The following is a 19604-nucleotide window of genomic DNA, read 5'->3' as shown; positions in this document are numbered from 1 at the left end:
GCGGGGGGTCGGCGGGGGTCGGGGTCGGCGGGGGGGTCGGCGGGGGGGTCGGCGGGGGTCCGCGGGGGGGTCGGCGGGGGTCCGCGGGGGAGTCGGCGGGAGTCGGGGTCGGCGGAGGTCCACGGGGGGGTCGGCGGGGGGTGTCGGCGGGGGTCCACGGGGGGGTCGGCGGGAGTCGGGGTCGGCGGGGGGGGGGTCGGCGGGGGGGTCGGCGGGGGGTCGCGGGAGTCGGGGTTGGCGGGGGTCCGCGGGGGGGTCGGCGGGGGTCGGCGGGGGGGTCCGCGGGAGTCGGGGTCGGCGGGGGTCCGCGGGGGGGGGGTCGGCGGGGGGTCGTCGGCGGGGGTCGGGGTCGTGCGCATGACTTACGCTGACCCTCTGCTCAGCGTAAGTCGTGCGCCACTCTGGTCATGTCGTGCGCACGACTTACGCTGAATGAAAAAACCTTCGGTTTTTAGAGGGTTTCGATTTTCGGAAGTTCGGATAAAAGGTAGTCCACCTGTACTAAGTTTTTAGATTTAGGTAAGGATGACTTCACTGTGATGAGACAGAGACTGTCCACAGCAAACTGGGCAAATCTGGATAAAATGACAGGAGATCAGTGGGAGGTGTTCAAAGAAAGAATTTAATGTGATACAGAACCTGTTTATACCCCTGAGGGTATTACTTGCCAAAAAAAACAGCCACGGACAACTAAAGAGGTGAGGGACAACAAAAACTAAAAGAAAAAGCATACAAAAATGCAAAAAATAGCACGGATCCTGGAAACTGGGAGAGATACAAAGAACAGCAAAGGGTGACAAAACAGATAGTAAGAGTTACGAAAAGGGAGTAAGAAAAGAAATTTGCAAGGGATATCAAAATCAACACAACATTTTTTACAATTATATTAGGAAAAAGAGGGTAGTTAGGAGCAATGTGGGCCACTTGAAAACTGAAATCGGTGATATTGCCAATGATAATCAGGAAATAACGGACATGTTGAATAATTACTTTGCATCAGTATTTACAGTAGAGGTCCTCCTACAGGATGGCATGCCGGTAATCCCAAGGGAACTAATATTGAATCAGGGAAAATTATCATAAGCAAAATAACAGTAATGAAGAAAATAATGGCACTAAAGAGTGACAAAACCCCAGGACCAGATGGGTTCCATGCCAGGGTTTTAAAGAAAGTAGGTGAGCACATTGCAGATGCCCTAACTATAATCTTCCAAAGTTTTCTTCATTCAGGATCCGATCCTTTACATTGGACAATTGCGCATGTCACTCGCTATTTAGGAATGGTGAGAGAGGGAAACCAGGGAATTATAGACCAGTTAACTTAACATCTATTGTCGGGAAATTAGTAGAGTCTATAATTAAGGATAGGTTGACTGAATAATGTGAAAATTTTCAGCTGATCAGAGCATGGATTTCAAAAAGGTAGGGCATGCCTGATGAACCTGATTGAATTTTTTGAGGAGTTGACTAAAATAGTGAGCAGGGTAATGTCTATGGATGTTATTTATATGTACTTGCAGAAGGCATTTGATAAAGTCCCTCACAAGGGACTGTTAACTAAGGTTGAAGCACACGGAATTAAAGGCAAATTAATTACCTGGTTAGGATATTGGCTGAGCGGCAGGAGACAGAGAGTAGGTACTCTAATTGGCAGGATGTGACTGGTGGTGTCCCACGTGGATCTGTGTTGGGGCCTCAACTATTCACAGTATATATTAATGACTTAGATGATGGGATAGAAAACTACATATCCAAATTTGTCGATGACACAAAGATAGGCAGCACTATAGGCAGTGTAGATGAAAGCATAAAATTACAAAGAGATATTGATAGATTAAGTGAATGGGCAAAACTGTGGCAAATGGATTTCAATGTAAGCAAATGTGAGGTCATCCACTTTGGACCTAAAAGGGGTAGAACAGGGTAGTTGCTAAATGGTGAAAAGCTAAAAACAGTGGAGGTCCAAAGAGACTTGGGGGTCCAGGTAAAATGTCATGAACAGGTACAGAAAATAATCAAACAGGCTAATGGAATGGTGGCCTTTATATCTAGAGGACTAGAATACAAGGGGGTAGAAGTTATGCTACGCTTGGAGTACTGTGAGCAGTTCTGGGCACCACACCTTAGGAAGGATATATTGGCCTTAGAGGGAGTGCAGCGTAGGTTTACCAGAATGATACCCGGACTCCAAGGGTTAAATTATGAGGAGAGATTACACAAACTAGGGTTGTATTCCCTAGAATTTAGATGGTTAAGAGGTGATTTCATCAAAGTTTTCAAGATATTAAGGGGAGCAGATAGGGTAGATAGAGAGAAACTATTTCTGTTGGTTGGGGTTTCTAGGACTAGGGGGCATAGTCTAAAAATTAGAGCCAGACCTTTCAGAAGTGAAGTTAGGAAAATGGGATTAGACTGGACAGGGATTGATGGACGGCGCAGACACGATGGGCCGAAGGGCCTCTTTCTGTGCTGTAAAACTCTATGACTCTATGGTCTAGAAATTCGGTTGGCTTTGCGCCCAGTTTTCGCCCAAAGAGGGCTTTTGCGCCAATAGAGGAGTTCGCGCTGATATTCAGCGCTGCGATAATGGCGGCGGTAGCCGGTAGCGCTGCGCCGGCACCGATGACGTCATCGGTGTGCGCAGTGCCCCAGTTCCGCCCCGATGCCGGCCCGAATCCCATATTCAGTTGCCGCCGCCGCCTCCTCCGTGGCGGCCGCTACTTACATCCGGAGACCAGGGCCTTACTGCAGCCTTAGTGGGGCGCATAAAGGTGGAGGTGCGGCCGGCCGCTTTTTCGGCGGCCGCCTGCCCGCACCTCCTTCCCCGGCCTCCTCCACCACCCCCCCCCCCCGCGGCATTGCCGGCTGCTTTCCGCGAGCCCGGCACTTCTCCGTGGTGCCGGGCTCATTTGCCGGCACAATCCAGCGGCGATCTCCCCGTTGCAAGCACCTCCACCTTAAGAGAAGGAGGAGGCCTGCAGTACCGCAGCCTGCCGCACCGCATCGGGTGGCGCAGCGGCGCATACAGCGCTGAAATTCAGTTTCAGCGCCCCAAGCGGGGGCGGGCACACCCTGGAATAGCGCCCGGTTCCGACTTGGGGCGCAAAAAACGAATATCTGACGGGCGCAACTGGCTCCGCGCTCAGCGCTAACTTTTGGGCGCAAACCAGCTGGCGGGCCCAAACTGAATTTCTAGGCCTATGACTCTGTGACACAAAGGGTGGTAGACGTTTGGAACTCTCTTCTGCAAATGGCAACTGTGCTAGATTAATTGTTAATTTTAAAACTGAGATTGATAGATTTTTGCTAACCAAAGCTTTTAAGGGCAAAGGTGGGTTAGGAGTTAGTTCACAGATCAGCCATGATTTCATTGAATGCTGGAACAGGCTTGAGGGGCTAATTAACCTACTCCTGTTCCTATGTTCCTATGACGAGATCCCCACGGAAATTCCAGGCATAGCTTTTTAATGGAGTATCAAAGCGTTAACATTTGTATGATAGCAAAATACTGCAGATGTTGGAAATCCGAAATAACAACAGAAAATGCTGGAAAAACTCAGCAAGTCAGGCAACATCCGTGGAGAGAAATTTGAGTTGACGTTTCGGGTTTGACCCTTCTTCAATTTGTATGAAATGTTTCTGTAATCTGTTTCATTGTACATCGGAGATCTTTTTAGTGGTACATCTAAAACATCAGCTACTCCATTGAAATGCCATAATCTCAGCATTAAAGAGGATTTTCCTTACCCCGGTGGGTTTGGCACGGGCGACATCAGTGGCGGGTCCCGACCTCGCTGCTGGATCCATCCCGCTCTGGAAAATGATTTTACGTTGATGGGGCTTGTTAAGCCCACCCAGTGCGTTTGCTGGTCCAATTACAGGAAGCGGGTCTGGTGATGCCATTCATGATGCGCCATCAACCAGTTTCCTTAAAGAGACCATGGCCAACTTTCTTTTAATATTTGTGCTGCCAGTGTTCTACAGCATTGAAGTGCTGCAAACAATGACAATGACTGCACAGAGGTGCAGGGTTGCACCCAGGTTCTCCCATGACTCCATCCATATGTTTATCGAGGGAGTCAGAGCACGCAGGGAGGTCCTCTTCCATTGCGATGGGCAGCAGAGACCTCCCCAGGAGATCAACACAGCCTGGTTGCACATTGCAGAGGAGGGCACAAGCAGGGATGTGGTCAGGAGGACCTGGGTGCAGTGGCGCAAACGTTTCAATGATCTCATTAGATCACAAAATGTGAGTACAAAGCCACACTCAACCTCATCCTGCTGTGCCTCTCATCACATCCCCATCACGCTGCCTTCCCTACCCTACTCCTGCAAATCCTTACTCACACCAATTTACCTTGGACCTCCACCCATCACTCGCTCTCTATCTATATTATCACATCCCCATCTCACTAGCCACCCCTCACACTCACGCTCATTCTAGTCCAATCATATCAACTAACAACACACAAGGGTAGGCACTTGATTGTTTTAACCAATGTTCATGTGAAGTTTCTGTTAATGTGCTGTCAAACATTGAAACCTTTATTTTCAACACTTTGCGTTCTTGGATAGATTTGTGTGCACCTTTGTAAGTGGCTTAGTGAGTTGCAGTGAATGGTGAGACGTAACTGTAATCCCCGCAATGGTGGTGAGTGTGAAAGGAATGGCTTGGACATTGTAGGGATGCTTTATGATGTTGGTGTGGGGTGGTGCCAACCTGGCGCATTATGTGGCAGCCAGGGTGTACAGCTTCAAATGAAGTAAATCTGAGTATGGTGAGGCCATCCCTGGCATCCTGGGCAGCAATGTGCTCGGGTGATGATACCCTCTGCCCTGTGTAGCATCAGGTGATTGCGGAGAATGTTGGTGTGGTTGTTGGTGCTGCTGGTGTGCCTGGTGCTGCTGGTGTTGGGGCTGATCGTGGTGGGATTCTGAGGATCAAGGTGAGACAGTATAAAGGGCACCCATGTTGATGCAATAGATGGCAGGTAAAGTAGAGGAGACAGAAGCATTCTGTCAATGGTGAGAGGGTTCTTCCAATGAGGTAAGAGTGAATGGAGAGTGGAAAGTGGAAAGCCTGCAGAATCTGTGCTGGAAATGAACTGAGAAACAGCTTGTGTCTGAGGAAAGTGATGACCTGTCAGGTGGGAGCTTTTACTGTACATTTGAAGCTATCAAGTAACCAGCTGGAGCAATGGCCACTGAACTCTCGCCTCAGGTTGACAGCCGTGGTCGCCGAACAGCGTGGTTCCCATGGCCATGAAGTTAAAGTTAAAAGGTAAGTTAAAAATGCTTGTTAATGATCTGTCAACTAGATGGTAATGAGTTTAATTGGGTCGCCCGCTGTTGCCTGTCGGGTCTGCTCAGCATTGACGGACCCAACATTGAAAAAGGCGCGTTACGGCGGGTTGACAGCGGGGTCCTGAACCACTGTTAAAAAAATCAAATTTCCCACCTGACCTGCCACCGATCCCGCCTGCTGACCCCTAGAAAATTCCAGCCATAGCACATGGCACATTTTAAATTAGGCTCAAGAAACTACCTTGATTATATATCTTATATAATCTTTAACTCTGCTTATGACCTAATGAGCTGTTGAATTTATGTGATTAATAAATGGAAAATCACTGTAATATGTATCTGCTTTGTAAGCAAAGATCAACGTTCTAGTGAATAAAGTTGTAAGATCTTTTTCAGCATTCAGTCAGACAGGGCCAAAATTGAATCTTGTTAAAATCTTCAGCGGTAGTGTGAAATAGTGAGAGCGAATCGGCAACCTGTTTTACACTGTGCCCGATTATCTTTTCCATCGAAGTAAATGGAAGTTGCTGAAATATTGCCACCAAGGCAAGGGAGACCTGGACGTGAGGATGCTTTCAGTCGGATTGGAACATCTGTAGGGCAGAGTAGAAGTCACCAATGAGCAGAGCTTGGAACGTCTTTCAAGAGAACCAGATTCAAGGTTCTTTGAGGCCTAGTGCATCTATTTTTGTTATTTCTGTCAAATTTTTATTGATAACGCTCTTGTGAAGTGTCTTTGGCCATTTTGCTGCGTTAAAGGCACTATATAAATGCAAGTTGTTGTTATGATGAGAAACCCAGATGAAGGATTTAACTCGCTGTGCAGGGCACTACCATAGCTGAAGAAAAGATAGATAAGGCAGATCTAAAAGCAATGAGATGTGGAAAGCAAAGTTTAGTTTTAAATGCCTGAAAGTTATAAGTGGGAAAGACTGTTTGAGATAAGGACCTGGGTGAGGACCTCATCTCCCTCAGTCTTCCTTTCCTCTTGCAACCACCGCCCGAAATGGACACAAAGTCAGCAGATCAGTCATGCTGCCCAGCCGATGCTGGCATCTAGAGGCTCGAACTATTTTCGGTTCGGGCCTCATTTGACTGCTGTCAGTGAGCTGTGTCCGCCCCATGATGGCTCTGCAGTTGTGAGAGGGTGGGAAATCGTCCGGCTCCCATGCTTTTCTGGCCGGCAGGACAGGTTTTGGTGGTAGAGCTAATCCTGTGGTTGGGGGAGGGTGGGGAGCCTTTGAATGGGCTGGCAGCGGATGGAGCAATTGCAATGGAGATCCTACAACTGGCACAGAACCCCAATTTGGATATTTCAACAGCCTGTTTCAGAATATGAGAATGTGTGACGAGGTTTAATTTCAACACAGTGGCGATGCCAGGAGATGGAAGAATGTGTGGAATGATAATTTTAAAAGCTTAGAGAAGCAGGAGAGGAAAGCACAGAGAAGCAAAGACCATCACAGTATTGTTAGATCCGTGATTCTGAGAGTATGATGTTTTTCAATAACCGCACGGATGCTGTAACTTAACAATCAACAGGTATTTACTGGTGGAGGGTAGTCTCAAGACTGGGGGTACAGAGGCATGCGCAAGGCTTATATACAGGTGTGGTCACTGCCGGTACTACAGTATACAGGAGCTGTAAAAGTAGTTCTGTCTTAAAGGTACATACACTACAATTCCTCCCCTTTTAGATTAGTAGTACCCCTAATATTCAAATAACAATTAACACTTTAACATGTACATTAAACAACAATAGTCCATTTATAGATTCAGTCTTTGGGGCGGCTTCCTGATCCTTTCAGGATAGCGCCTTTCCTGAGGTTCTTGTTCTTGGTGCGGAGGCGATTCTGACCCCTTTTCATCGGGTAGTTCATCGGTTTCCACTGCTACTGGTTCTGAGGTATGTTGGGTTCATCCCCAGGTACTCGAGACTCGTTCCTGTGACGCTAAGATCTGATCGACGTGGCATCTCACAATGTTCTCCCTGACATCCACTGTGTACATTAATGGCCCCTGCCTTGTGCATATCGTTCCGGGTTGCCATTTCTCTGTTCGGTAGTCACGGGCCAAGACTGGTTGTCCTACATTGAAGCTCCTTGTCGGCTTCTCATTGATGTGCTGGAATTGTTTATCCTCAACATTTCTTCGCAAATTTTGGCCTGAGCAAGTCCAGACGAGATCTCAACCTTCGGTTAAAGAACATCATGGCCGGGGTCTGGTTGGTAACTGCATGTGTCGCGTTTCGGTAGGCTAATAAGAAATTGTCCACCTTATGCTGTAGTGGAATTTCATCGTCGCACATGGCCTTTATCGCCTTCTTAAAGGTTTGTACGAACCTCTCAGCCAATCCATTTGTGGCTGGATGATATGGGGCGGATGTGTAATGCCTTACCCCATTCCTTCTCATAAATTTTCAAAACTCTTCGGACACAAACTGTGGTCCATTATCAGAGCAAATCTGCTCTGGCAAGCCGTTTCTGGTAAATATGGTCCGTAGGACTGCAATCGTTTTCTCTGTAGTGGTTGAGGACATTTTTATCACCTCAGGCCACTTTGAATGAGCATCCACTGCTATTAAGAACATTGAGTCCATGAATGGACCAGCGAAATCAATATGCATCCGTTGCCATGGAGAGGAGGGCCACTCCCATGGGTGTAGAGGGGCATGTGGTGGTGCATTTTGGATCTTCTGGCATCCTGAGCATCTCTTGGTTAGGTCTTCGATTTGTTGATCGATTCCCGGCCACCACACATAAGCCCTAGCAAGGCTTTTCATTTTCACTCCCCCCAGGTGACCTTCATGTAGCTCATTTAGCACTCTCTCCCTTAACTTGAGTGGAATCACCACTCTGGATCCACACATCACTGTCCCCTGGCATACTGACAGCTGTTCTCTTCTGGATGAGAATGCTGGCAACAGTGAGTCGCCATGTGTTGGCCATCCCCTCACTGTCAAATCATATACCCGAGACAGCGTCGGATCATTGCGGGTCTCCTTCTCTATATCCGCATTCGTTACTGGCAATCGTTCAATTATTGATGAATAAAATATCTCGATAGGGTCCACTGCTGGTACTTCCTCCACAGTAGGCAGTGGCAGGCGCGATAGCCCATCAGCGTTCCCATGCTGTCTCGTGCCTTTATATTCTATTTCATATTGATTCGCCCCTAGAAACAGGGACCATCTTTGTAACCGTTGTGCAGTCATCACTGGAACGCCCTTCTTAGGATTAAAGATGGAGACAAGTGGTTGGTGGTCAGTCAGCAAGGTGAATTTCTGCCTATGCAGATAGTGGTTGAATTTTTTTACTCCCCATACTAGGCTGAGGGCCTCCCTGTCAACCTGGGCATAGTTGCGCTCGGCTGAGGTTAGTGACCGAGACGCAAAGGCTACTGGCCTCTCCAACCCGTCTGGGAATTTGTGCGACAGCACCGCTCCAATACCATAGGGTGATGCATCACATGCCAAACGAATTGGTAGTGCTGGGTTGAAATGGGCCAACACCTCTTTTGATGTGATCAATTCTTTACACTTCTGGAAAGCTCGTCTACATTCGTCATTCCACTTCCATGGTACCCCCGTTTGCAGTAGGGTGTTCAGTGGGTGTAATACCATGGACAAATTTGGTAAGAACTTGTGGTAGTAGTTTACCAGTCCGAGGAACGACCTCAGTTGTGACACATTTTCCAGTGTTGGAGCCTTGACTACTGCCTCAATCTTTTCAGGGGACTTATGTAACCCCTCTTCATCGATGACGTGGCCACAATACGAGATCTGTTTCTGGAAAAACTCGCACTTGTGGCGATTAGCTCGTAGCCCATACTCCTTTAATCTGGTGAGCACCTTCTCCAAGTTGGCGAGGTGATCACTGTCATTTTCGCCCGTGACCAGGATGTCGTCCAAATAACACTGGGTCCCTGGAATCCCTTGCAGGACTTAATCCATTGCCCTTTGCCAAATAGCCGGAGCCGATGCTACCCTGAACAGCAGCCGGTTGTATTGATAGAGACCTTTATGAGTGTTAATCGTAAGGTATTGTTTCGAAGCTTCTTCTACCTCCATTTGCAAGTACGCCTGAGCTAGATCAATTTTGGTGAAGCGTTTACCTCCAGATAGCGAGGCGAAAATATCCTCAATTCGTGGAAGCGGATATTGTACCGTGTGAAGGACTGGGTTCACTGTCACCTTAAAATCCCCACAGATGCGGACCTTCTTTGGTTCCCCAGGCGTATTACTCAACGACCTCTTCATTACAGGAACGATGGGTGTAGCCCACTCGCTCCAGGCTACTTTGGACAGTACTCCTGAACGTTCCAACCCTTCCAGTTCTGCTTCGACAGCTGGTCTGATCGCATAAGGCACTGGTCTGGCCTTAAGAAACTTTGGGCTTGCATTTTCCTCTATTTTAATCGTTGCTGTTATGCCTTTTAGTGTTCCGAGTCCCTCCTGGAACACTTCTTTTGTGTCAGTTAGCATTTTTGACAGTCGTCCAGATGTGACGTCGTCATCCTTTTTGGCCTCAACCTTCAGTGCCTGTATGGAATGCCAATCTAATTGTATCTTTCGGATCCATTCACGTCCTAGCAGTGGTGGTCCTCCATCTGGCAATACATATATGTCCATTTGAGGTATTTCCTGGCCTTTATATATCACTTTCACCCTTATTTTTCCTTTGGGGTAGACTTTTTGCCCCGTGTATGTCTTCAAGACAATCTCTGTAGCTTTCAAGGGTATATGTGAAAATAGCCGCTTGTAGTCCCTTTGGTTTATGACTGTTAGGGCTGATCCTGTGTCCAATTCTATTTTCACTTGGACTCCGTCTATCTTGAGTGTAACCCAGATAGTCTGGTGATCCTCCATTTTGGTTACCTTATGTAGTTTCAGACAACCCAGCTCCTTGCTTCCGGAGTCTGTGTCACTTTTCTGTTCGCCTGAACAACTGTCCATCACCTTGTGTACCTTTTTGTACTTCTCCTGTGGAGATTTCTTACTGTTGGTTTTCTTCCCAGACCTGCAGACTCTTGCTATGTGTCCTGCTTTTCCACACTGTCTGCACACTTGGTCCTTGAACCAACAATCCTTCTGGTCATGTGTTGTTCTGCCGCAGCGATAGCACTTCCCTGCTCCATAGGACATTTCATTGGTGCCATATTCTTGTGGTCGCCGTTATATCTCTGCAGCACCCCTTGCGGCTGCTTCGTGTGATACTGCCATACTGAAAGCCTTGTCCAGCGTAAGATCCTTTTCTGATAGAAGCCGTTTCTGGGATCCTTCACTTTGCAGCCCACACACAAACTTGTCCCTTAACGTATCTGCTAGTCCCGCTCCAAACTGGCAGTGTTTCGATAGCTTGCACAGTTCCGTTAGGTACTCAGCTTTGCTTTCGTCTTTGTGTTGGTTCCTTTTATGGAACTTAAATCGTTCTGCTATCAGCAAAGGTGTGGGGTTTAAATGGTCCTGTAGGATTTCTACTGTGCTTTCGAAATTCTTGTTCACCGGCTTCTCTGGGGTTATTATGTTCCGTAGTAACCCATAAGTTTTTGCATCCATGGAATTTAACAAAACCAGTGCTTTCCTAGCATCTGGCACTTCATCCGCCCTGCAGTACACCTCAATACGTTCCACATATGTCGCCCAATCTTCGACTTCATTGTCGAACGTAGAGATACTGCCACTCTTCGGCATCCCTGGGTGTGATTTAACTGTCAAAAATAGCGTCTCCCGCGCTTCCCCTTCTTCTCCGCTGGCACAAAATGGTGTCTCCCGCGCTTTCCTTCCTTCCCGCGCTCGCCCTTCTTCTCCGCTGCGGCTTCTAAAAATGGCGTCTCCCGCGCTCTCCCTTCTTCTCCCCGCGGACACTGTTCAGCCCTTGAGCCCTGGCTGTGCTCTACCCTCTCCATTTTGTTTTTTTTTTTTTCTCGATGCCGCTCTGTTTTCAACCCCCGGCTGCGCCCTGTGCGCTTCACCCTCTGTCTTACCCCGTCGACGCTGCTCGGCTTTCTCTCCGCCGTCGGTCGGCTCCAGCCGCCGCTGTCCGGGAAGGGTCTGCGCTGTACCTGTCATCAGTCTCTTGCTGATTGTCGTGGCTGGGGAACCAAGCCCGGCTCTCCACAGCCTCCCCTGCAATGTTCACTCTCTGCCGGACGACTGGGCGGTTGCTCGTAGTCGACGCCCGTGTTTCTGGCCTCGACTTTCTTCCACCGCCTTCCCGGAGCGAATCCTCGAAGGGAAATGCAGAGTTGCAGGTAGATTCGAATCAACACTCGTCGCCACTGTTAGATCCGTGATTCTGAGAGTATAATGTTTTTCAATAACCACATGGATGCTGTAACTTAACAATCAACAGGTATTTACTGGTGGAGGGTAGTCTCAAGACTGGGGGTACAGAGGCATGCGCAAGGCTTATATACAGGTGTGGTCACTGCCGGTACTACAGTATACAGGAGCTGTAAAAGTAGTTCTGTCTTAAAGGTACATACACTACAAGTATTGATAAAAAATAAAGCGATATAAAAGGGTACAATAAAGAGATTAGCTGGAATCTAGAGGTGAGAGGATATGCTTTTCCATTTTACTTGTGCAGAAGTGTGAAATGCCATCTTCATGGAAACCGAAGGAATACATGATACCTGCTTCTATTTAATCATTGGGTGGGTGGGGGTGGGAAGGAGGCGGTGGGGAATCGTTATTAGGCCTTAGAAAAGAAGTGGTCCTTGAGATATTGGGTACAGTTGTGCTTTTCGCCCAAAATCGGCCAAACCAGTGCAAAGGATCGAGGAATTTCAAGCGCAAATTACATCCAGCGCAAATCGAGTTTCCGCCATCTTTTGTGCTGGTTTAAAAACTATCACACTAGAAGTGGCCCTGCCCACAAAACTAGCCATGGCCCCAGATCGAATTAATCACCATGGTGAGTTTCCGCTGGTTGTGCCCGTTTGCGGCTCTTCATGGAGGCTTTTAAAATTAAGCTTTTTTTTTAGGCGCAAGAACACTAATTGGCAGCTTTTAAAAGATTTTAAATATTGAAAAATATTTATTTTACAAAGAAACTGACTACTGTACACCACTGAAACTAGTAAATGGTTCTGTATAGTTTTTATTTAAGATAATTTTCAGGTATTTAAAATCGGGTTACTCACAGTTAGTGGACTAAACACTGAACAAAAATGCTTATTTTTCTGTGATGAACCCATTTCCAGCTGTATTAATAAAAGGATACCACTCTTAAATATTTTAAGGAATATTCTTTAATGCAAGGAAAAAATTATGTTCTAAAACACTGCCCAATTGCACTGATTCATGGAAGATTTTACATTTGTGATTATATAAATGAGTTTGAGCGGAAACTTGAACTGCACCTTGACTTCGGGAAACGAGCATAATTTTGAGCACAATTTGCGCCGGGATTGCTGATTCCGCCCAATGTGAAAATTCTTGGCCAACAACAGTAGAAATAATGGTGGAATTGGCAGATTGTTAGAGGAAGGGACAATTCAAGTGATCTCATGTTCAGTGGGTTGTGTTTAATTTGATTTGTACTAAAGGAGTCTTGAAACTCAAGTCCATTAACTTACGCTATCCATCAATTTTTCTACCCATTCCTTTGTTATAAAAACACAGATGCATGAAATTTACACTTTTAAAGTCTTCTTATTTTGACAGTGTCAAATTAAAATTACAGAACAATATACTTCTAACCATTGTATTCAATTTGATTTTAATACAGGCCCACTTTGAAAGTCCAACAGTAGTGCCACCATCTCCTCTATCTTTGGATGGCTTAAATGAGGCTGTCTCAGGCTTTGACACAGTAGAAGAGCTGATCAAGTACTTGGAACCAGAGCGGTGGCAACTGGATTTGGAAGATTTGTACAAACCAACCTGGCAGATGCTCGGAAAGGCTTTTGTGCATGGCAGAAAATCCAGAGGCAAGCGTTATCTTTCATTTTCTATCTTGCCAATCATTACCTTTTTTTTATATGTGCAATGATGTTGCTTAGGAAAGAATTATTCCAATGGAAATTATTCCCAATTTTGATCTAAGTAGAAGGTCCATAAAAATTAGTTAAATGTGTTTTGCACTTTTAAAATTCAGTGTATGTTTTAAATTGCAATAAGACTCTTCTAATAGGTTGAGTAGTGACCCATGCTGCTTGGAGATTCCTTCAAAGTAGTATTGATCAATTGTTAAATGAGGCTTATGGCTACAAATAATACCACTTGGGATTTGCTGTACAGGTTCCCGGGAGTTTGCATATCAAATATGAGCTCCATAAACAATAGATACAACAGGGGCTTACCACCGGTATATGAACAAGTAAACCAATTTCTGTGAACAGTTTCTGATGCGTCACTATTACAAATGTGCTTATAATCCAGTGGATGTGCCAATGTAGCAGCTAATCAACAAAACATGTTGCTGATGTCAGCAGTGTAACATATTATAATGTAGAGTTAGAACTGTCTGGCCTAGAAATTCAGTTGGCTGCGTCAGGCGCTAACGCCAAAAAAGGTCGATATTTCCGTCGATAAAGCCTTAGCGCCGGAATGCAGACCGATCTGCGCCGACGCCCAAATTCATTTGAGATTTAGTGCCGGCGCAAAGTGTTAGCGCCCGCTCGGGTGCGCGCGCAGCTTATGACGTCATATCCTCGCGCAACGCTGTTTTAGCGCCCCAAGCCGGAAATTGAGTGGCGCCCGCCCAATGTGGGCGTGGCGCTATTAGGAATTGTAAAATGGAACGTTGCAGAGGCCCTGTGGGCCTCGGGCAGCGCAAATTAAAGGGCACCTCCACTGACCTATAAAGCCCAGCCATTTTGCTGCAATGACTTCACTGCTTTGGATTTCTACACAGAGACCAAGGGACAGAGATTCCAGATTTGGAACAAGATAGGAGAGGTCTTTTTGGCTTCTGGCCAGTGCTTTGACATTTGACTCTTGCTGATTTCACTGTTGCGACCTTGATTATGGGGGCTGCATGGGGGGCCAACATTGAGTTACAGCATTATGTGCGGAGGGCTCGCAGACGCTGTGAGAGATGGGCAGCCATGCGTAGACACAGAAGGGCCATCAGGCGTCGCCAACGTAGGCCTTACGCACCCAGGCAATACCGGCAGCAGGTGTCCTATGTCACCATGTCTGCGGCACTTTGTGTAAAGAAGCTGCGCTTCAGAAGGGAGGTGGTTGGAGAGATCTGCCAGCTGCTTCACGCAGATTTGCAGCCACAGCTCATGTCCAGGACGTCTCTCTCGGTGGAAGTGAAGGTCACGGTGGCTCTCAGCTTTTATGCAAGCGGCTCGTTCCAAGCCGCTGCTGGGGACATCGCGAACATCTCCCAGTTCGCCGCACATCGCTGCATCCGGCAGGTCACCGATGCACTGTTTGCGAGGAGACACCAGTTCATCTCCTTCCCCATGACCCAACAGAGGCAGCAGCAGCGTGCAGTGGGATTTGGCAGGATCGCGGGCTTCCCCATGGTGCAGGGCGCCATTGACTGCACGCATGTGGCTATGCGGGCACCTATAGACAATCCCGAGGTTTACCGCAACCGCAAGGGCTACCATTCCCTCAATGTGCAGCTGGTGTGTGACCACAGGCAGCGCATCCTAGCTGTAAATGCCCGCTTCCCAGGAAGCAGCCACAATGCTTTTATCCTGCGCCAGACTACTGTGGCTGACATGTTCCAGGCACAGCCTCCACCAAGGGGATGGCTTATCGGGGACAAGGGCTACCCTTTGTGCACATGGCTCATGACCCCGCTCCGCGCGCCCAGGACCCCAGCGGAGGACTCATACAACGAAAGCCATCAAGCAACAAGGAACGTCATAGAGCAAACCATAGGCGTCCTCAAGCAACGCTTCCGCTGCCTGGATCGCTCCGGCGGCTCTCTACAGTATTCGCCGGATAGAGTGTCCCAGTTCGTCGTCGTGTGCTGCATGCTGCACAACCTGGCTATCCGCCGGACGCAGGCACTGCCACCTGACATTGCACCACCACCTGAGGAGGACGAGCAGGAGGACCATCAGGAGGAGGAGGGGGAGGAGGAGGAGGAGCAGGCCAGGAGGGGGCCAGAAGGCCCAAGGGCTGTACGCCGGGGGCTTATTGCTCGACACTTCTAGGCCCGCTGTGAGGGAATGGCCTGTGGGAATGAGCGCACCTGAAGGCAGCCGCTCCGGAAGCCGTCAGCCGGTTAACGCAGCAAACACTTGAAACATGACACCTGGACAAGCTGAATAAATAAAAACCTTTATTTAACAAACTGAGGCCCCTTCCCACATGAAACTCAAAAACACAGAACACACCCAAAAAACAGTCACAAACGTATGTCACTCCCCCAACCTGGGGAGGACTAACAAAAGTTGGCCATCCACATGGCCTTCAACATTGGCCGTAACAAGAAAAGGGCCCCCCTCGCCAACAGAAAGACCCCCATAAAAACAAAAAATGCCTTCAATTTCGGCCATCCACAAAAATCAGCCCCCAAAACACAATCCCCCCCATATATACAATGCCGCAGAGACCACACTCTAGCGGCTGTGCCGAGAGGGCGAGTCCTTAGAGAGCTGATGTGCCTCAATAATTCCGAGACTCGAAGGTAGCAGAACAAAACAAGGCTTTTATTAACTTAGAACGAAACACGTAAGCGAGAGAGATGTCGTCCTTCTGGAGATTGGGGCTAGACTGAAGCTAGCTTACAAACGGGGCCAGGTATGGGCGGAGCCCTACACACAGCACATTCCAGCACATTCCAGTATACAATACAGCACATTCCAGTACACAATACAATGAGGTCTGGGGGAAGGGAAATGACACTGAAACCGATCTCAGTCACAGGCAGTGATGAATGGAAATATTTCATCACATTCACCCCTTCTATAGATTTAGTCTGTTCGGGGGTTTGATAGTCCTCTGCGACCGGCATGGCTGTTGCGGTGCCGCGGGTGTCGGCTGGGTGTCCCCGGTAGCCTCCTGGGTCTCTGCCGGGGGTGCCGCCAGGGTTGTTGAAGGGGTAGTTGGTGGGGGTGCCGTTGGTCGGTGTTCTTCCGGGGGTGATGAAAGAGTAGTGGGTGGGTAAGAGTTGCTGTGATCGTCGTTGCCGCTATTGCTGTGGTTGTTGTCGATGCCGGCTGGGGCGACGTCTTTTATGGGCACGGTGTCCTCCCTTCCATCGGCGTGCCGGACATATGCGTATTGGGGGTTGGCGTGGAGTAGGTGTACTGGCTCCACGAGAGGGTCCGTCTTGTGGCCCCTCATATGCCTTCGCACGAGTACCGGACCTGGGGTGGAGAGCCATGACGGCATGGATACGCCTGAGGTGGATTTCCGGGGAAAGACAAACATTCGTTCATGAGGCGTGGTATTAGTGGCCGTACACAATAGCGACCGTATCGAATGGAGCACATCCGAGAGGACTTCCTGCCAGTGGGAGATAGGGAGGCCCTTGGTCCTTAGAGCTAGAGTGACTGCTTTCCATACTGTCCCGTTCTCTCGCTCCACTTGGCCGTTACCCCGGGGGTTGTAGCTGGTGGTATGGCTTGTGGCGATCCCCCTGGACAGCATGTACTGGCGTAGCTCTTCACTCATGAAGGACGCCCCCCTATCCGTATGGGTGTAGCTTGGCATACCGAACAGGCAGAACAGGCTGTTGAGGCATTTAATGACCGTGGCGCTGGTCATGTCTGGGCAGGGGAAGGCGAATGGGAAACGGGAGTATTCATCCACAATGTTCAGGAAGTAAACATTGCGGTCGACGGACGGGAGGGGGCCCTTGAAATCTAAGCTGAGCCGCTCAAAGGGCCGTGTAGCTTTGATTAAGTGGGCTCTATCTGGGCGGTAGAACCGAGGCTTGCACTCAGCGCAAGTGCGGCAGTTCCTGGTCAGAGACTGAACTTCCTCAATCGAGTAGGGTAAGTTACGGGACTTTATGAAGTGGAACAGCCGCGTGACCCCTGGGTGGCAGAGGTCGTTGTGGAGGGTCTGTAGCCGATCCCCGGTGGCGCTGGCACACATCCCTCGTGAGAGGGCGTCAGGGGATTCGTTAAGGGCCCCTGGCCGGTAAATGATGTCGTACTCGAAGGTGGAGAGCTCGATCCGCCACCTAAGAATCTTATCATTTTTAATCTTCCCCCTCTGTTTATTATTGAACATAAACGCTACCGACCGCTGGTCGGTAAGTAGGGTGAAGCATTTGCCGGCTAGGTAGTGGCGCCAGTGGCGCACTGCCTCCACGATGGCTTGGGCCTCCTTTTCCACGGAGGAGTGTCTGATCTCGGGCCCTTGGAGGGTCCTCGAGAAGAAAGCTACGGGCCGCCCCGCCTGGTTGAGGGTGGCCGCCAAGGCGAAGTCAGACGCATCACTTTCCACTTGAAATGGAGTGTTCTCGTCCACTGCCTGTAGCGTGGCCCGCTCAATATCCTGCTTAATGCTTTTGAAGGCGGCGTGGGCCTCAGCAGAGAGCGGGAAAGAGGATGCTTTCAAGAGGGGGCGGGCTTTGTCGGAGTAGTTGGGGACCCATTGGGAATAATAAGAAAATAACCCCAGGCATCTTTTCAGGGCTTTGGGAGTGTTGGGCAGGGGCAGCTCCCGTAGGGGGCGCAATCGGTCGGGGTCTGGTCCGATTTCCCCATTCTCCACCACACTGCCTAGTATGCAGAGGCGCGTGGTGTTGTAAACGCACTTGTCCTCGTTGTAGGTGAGGTTGAGTTTTTGTGCAGTTTTCAGGAACCTCTCGAGGTTCGAGTCGTGATCCTGCTGGTTGTGACCGCAGATGGTGACGTTGTCGAGGTAGGGGAAGGTTGCCTGCAAGTGGTGGTCATCGACCATGCGGTCCATCTCCCTCTGGAAGACCGAGACCCCATTCGTCACCCCAAAGGGGACTCTGAGGAATTGGTAGAGGCGTCCGTTCGCCTCGAAGGCGGTGTACGGGCGGTCCTCTGGTCTGATAGGGAGCTGGTGGTACGCTGACTTGAGGTCGATGGTGGAGAACACCCGGTATTGGGCGATTTGGTTCACCATTTCTGATATGCGGGGTAGCGGGTAGGCGTCTAGTAGGGTGTACCTGTTGATCGTTTGACTATAGTCGATCACCATCCGTTTCTTCTCGCTACCCCTTACCACTACCACTTGGGCGCGCCACGGGCTGTTGCTGCGTTCAATAATGCGCTCTTTCAGGAGCCTGTCTACCTCGGTCGCGATAAACCGCCTGTCCTCCCAGCTGTACCTCCTGCTTTTGGTCGCTATTGGCCGGCAGTTAGGGGTAAGGTTCGCGAATAGCAAAGGCGGCTTTACCTTCAGGGTAGCCAGACCGCACACTGTGAGGGGCGGCTGGGACCCACCGTACTTGAGCGTGATGCTTTGGTGGTTGCACTGGAAATCCAGGCCCAAGATCACGCTCGCACATAGGTTCTTCATGATTAATACTTTAAAATTATCATATACAGTTCCGTTAACGCACAATTGTACCGTGCAGTAACCCAGAATGGTCGATGTCTGGGTTTTGTCAGCCATAGAGATGGTACCCTGAGTAGGGACCACCTTTAGGGAGAGTTGTTGTGCCAGTTCTGGGTGGATAAAGCTCTCCGTGCTTCCACTGTCAATTAAGCATTTAACCCGGCACCCGTTTACCTCGATGTCCACCATTGATCTGGATAGCGGGTGCGGCCTGGTCTGGTCCACTGTGACCGATGCCACTGTAGGGCCCTGATCGATACAAGATGGCGTCCACGCTGTCTGCTCACAAGATGGCGGACCCCACGAGGTCGGGCAAGATGGCGTCCAAGATGGCCGCTCCCACGGCGCACACGCGGCTGGTGGCGGGTTTTCCGGCGGGGTTCCCTCTGCACACCTTCCCGAAGTGCCCCTTCTTACCGCACTTAAAGCAGGTGGTGCCTTTCGCCGGGCACAGGTTTCTGGTGTGCTTTGGCTGCCCGCAGAAGTAGCAGTTGGGTCCCTGACGCGTCGCGGCTGTCGTAGGGCTTCTGGGGGGAGAGCGGGGCCCAGCCAGTGTCGGGCTGTCGGGCGGGGAAGATGCCTTCCAAGATGGCGGCGCCCTCGGTGCACATGTGGCGGCATGGACGGCGCGGGCTGAAGAGTAGGCGTCCGAGTTTCTCTGGGCCACATCCAGGAATCGCGCGGTGTCCGCAGCCTGTTTCAGGTCCAACCCCGTTTTTTCCAGCAGTCTTTGCCGGATGTAAGTGGAGCTGAGGCCTGTGATGAAGGCATCGCGAACAAGCTCGTCAGTGTACACTGCGGCTTTTACATCTCGGCACTTGCAGTCTTTGCCAAGCATTTTCAG

General features: G+C 49.4%; 1 protein-coding gene across 3 annotated transcripts in view; it reads left to right on the top strand.

Moving 5' to 3' along the window:
• Positions 1-19604, top strand: part of pdgfc (platelet derived growth factor c) — a 504030-nt gene that overhangs the window by 409215 nt on the left and 75211 nt on the right. For all 3 annotated transcript variants that reach the window (XM_086010449.1, XM_086010440.1, XM_086010431.1), the window contains one exon: positions 13038-13239. In XM_086010449.1, the coding sequence (XP_085866575.1) occupies positions 13038-13239 (202 nt within the window). The remainder of the gene's footprint in view (positions 1-13037; positions 13240-19604) is intronic.

Source organism: Somniosus microcephalus, chromosome 2 (assembly GCF_052327205.1).
Source record: "Somniosus microcephalus isolate GS21.2 chromosome 2, FLI_Smic_1.0, whole genome shotgun sequence".
Classification (NCBI taxonomy): Eukaryota; Metazoa; Chordata; class Chondrichthyes; order Squaliformes; family Somniosidae; genus Somniosus; species Somniosus microcephalus.
Note: the sequence above shows the minus strand (reverse complement) of the source record. Positions and strands in the feature narration are given on the sequence as shown.